At 33.0% G+C, this 2,759-nt stretch overlaps 1 protein-coding gene across 1 annotated transcript in view; it reads right to left on the minus strand.

Annotated features, from left to right (window-relative positions):
- LOC107667607 (ATPase family AAA domain-containing protein 2-like) overlaps positions 1-2,759 on the minus strand; it is a 110,329-nt gene that overhangs the window by 55,724 nt on the left and 51,846 nt on the right. The window contains exon 23 of the mRNA XM_016459316.1: positions 1,096-1,218. Coding sequence (XP_016314802.1) covers positions 1,096-1,218 — 123 coding nt within the window. The remainder of the gene's footprint in view (positions 1-1,095; positions 1,219-2,759) is intronic.

Consider the following 2,759-nt stretch of genomic DNA (forward strand, 5'->3'; position numbering starts at 1 on the left):
TAGACAGATAGACAGACAGACAAGCCATCTAGAAAGTAAAATGACATTTTACATGTTAAATTAGGAAAAAAATGATAAATAAATGAATTTATTTATATGATAACAACTTATTTATAATAGAAATATACATTTATTATAATATATCATTATAATAAATCATTTATTATGTATTTATTGTTAAAAATAAATAGATTTTTCTAAATGGCTTAATAAAATAGCTGTCATATTAATAGGGCCTAATGAAATCCATTTTATTTTTTTCCAAATTCTGTTTTAATTTCTCTGGATTCCGTTTTTTCAAGACTGTTTTAATGGTTAAATTAAAAAATATTAATCAAAAAGCAAGTATAATTAATTGAAATCATGAAACCACAATGTAACAGCAATGTATAAAAATTAACAATAAATTAACAATTAAAAATTTTAAGGCCCTGTGAAAATACGTGTTACAGTTTTATTTTAATTCTTTTTTATTTTATTTCTCATTAAATTTGAATAATCAAAAGCATCTCTAACTAAATGATTGTTGTAGTAGTAGTAGTAGTAATATCATTACATTAATACATTTCTGTCACAGTTTCTTCAAATTAAACAATTTTTATTTTGATGGGTTGATGTGAAGACCTTTAAGTCTCTGTTTGTATATGATATGACGATAGTTTTTCTCAAAAGAAAAGGCAAAATGCTCATGAAATGACTCTTAGAGCTGTTCTAGAGATCATGTAATCATATATGCATGTGGTCATATATTACATATACATCACGGAAATCATAGGGCCCTATATTAATCCAAACAATTGGTTACATATGTACGATACCGATACTGTTTCTGTGTTTCAAATGACTCGTTCCCTAAAAAGTGAATGCCACAGAGCACTACATAGGGAATAAGGAGAGGTTTCAGAACAAACAAAATAAATCAACAATAAGTAGTCTAAAACGGGAGCATTAAAAACAATAAGCAACTGCAAGTATTCACGTGTACATGTGTTTTGAGCAACAGGATTGGTTTGTGGCAGTTTTCTGATGTGGTACACAACATCAGTCTAGCTCAAAGAAACCCTGGGCTAAGGACAGCCTGAAGTGCTGGGTCACCTCTCTTCCTGCAGGACTCCTTGATCTCCTCGCACATGCGGTCAAACTCGGGGTCCAGTTCAGAGGCGATCATGGCGTGCGCAGTATCCTTCAGACTGCAGGCCCTGTGGCGGATGATTTTATCTGTGAGGAAGCACAACGGAAGGCCAGTCAATGAAAAATTCATTTGGGTAGATGGAGGAGGAGCCACGTTCTTGAAGACTGACAGTATGATTTCTGGGTATTAGGGCTGCAATTAATCGCAAAAAACAAGTTTCGTAATTATTCCAAATTTGAATAGCAGTTGTTTTAAAGTATATTCTATTTACGGAAAAGAATAATTGTGATTGCATTATGAACAGAAAATGATATTAGATATTTTCTTATACATTACAAGTAATGCGTTATTTCACTAGTTACTTTATAAAAGTAATCTGATTACATAACTTGCATTACTTGTAATGCATTACCCCAACACTGGCAGCAACCACCAATAGGAGCAAAGAAGTTAATGTACATAATGAACCTAAATGGCAACATTATAGAGAACAATTAAAAAAATTATAATAATAATTTAATAAAAAATAAGCAATAAATAAAGATTATGGAATGAACAAGAACAAGAAAAGAGGCGCAACCAATCAAAATAACATTTGGTGCTGTAAATCAAGCAACGGCTCACTGTAATCAATTAAAGATTCACTGAAGAAACTTAAGCATCGGCTTTTTTATGCGAGTATCTGAACACACTTCTGAAGCGCTCCACAGGCAGTCAATCAAAGCATCTCTGTTTACAAAAACACACTGGTGTGAGAACAGGGATTACTGTGTTTTCTCAAAGTTCTCAGAGCTACCATTTGTATTCTATCCTTATTTTTTCTCTCTCTATCATTAATCAAGCCGCTTTTAAACATGTAGGGAGGAAAATGTGTGTGAGAAGAGTCCTCATTACTCCAGGACGGGCTGGAGGTCAGGATCTTGCAAAGTTTGCCTCTTAATTGGAAGATGGGCCTAATTAAGCCATCTAGAGCGAGTGAGAGGACACTCTTTACTCCAGTCAAGGATATAATGGCAGGCTGAGAGGAAGAGAGTGTAAATACACTTGTTTTGACTTTCAAAGCCCTGCACAAAGATCTCAGGCTGCTGGTGGCAAAATTGACAATTGAACAAATGGACCCAGGAGAAATTAAATCAGTGGTGCTCAGTCCAGATCTTGGAGATCCACCTTCACACTGAATTTGCACACTGTTTGCAATAGAATACCAATGTACTCCTTATTGGGTCCTGCATAGTATATACTGCACAATATAATGAACTATTTAAAAAAGAAAATATTATATTAAATACAACAGATTAATGATTAACACTTTAAACTGTAGCAGGTTACACTACTGTCACATGACCTCATCGCACTGCATGTCTAATTCTGCGAGTGGCACCAAGTAATCTTACATGTAAAACTGGTTAATTATAGATGTGCAAAACTAGAATTATGCTATTTTTAACTTGACAACATTCTAAAAATACATCTCATGGTGGTATGCTCAGAAAAAAAAAACATAAAATGGGACGTAACAACAAAGTGGCAAATGTAGTGGCAGTTCTGTTAACTTCTGTAAGTGGGATTAATTTTTTGACATAGTTTAATTTATATATATATATATATATATATATATATATATATA

Source organism: Sinocyclocheilus anshuiensis, unplaced genomic scaffold (assembly GCF_001515605.1).
Source record: "Sinocyclocheilus anshuiensis isolate Anshui unplaced genomic scaffold, SAMN03320099.WGS_v1.1 scaffold1189, whole genome shotgun sequence".
Taxonomy (NCBI): Eukaryota; Metazoa; Chordata; class Actinopteri; order Cypriniformes; family Cyprinidae; genus Sinocyclocheilus; species Sinocyclocheilus anshuiensis.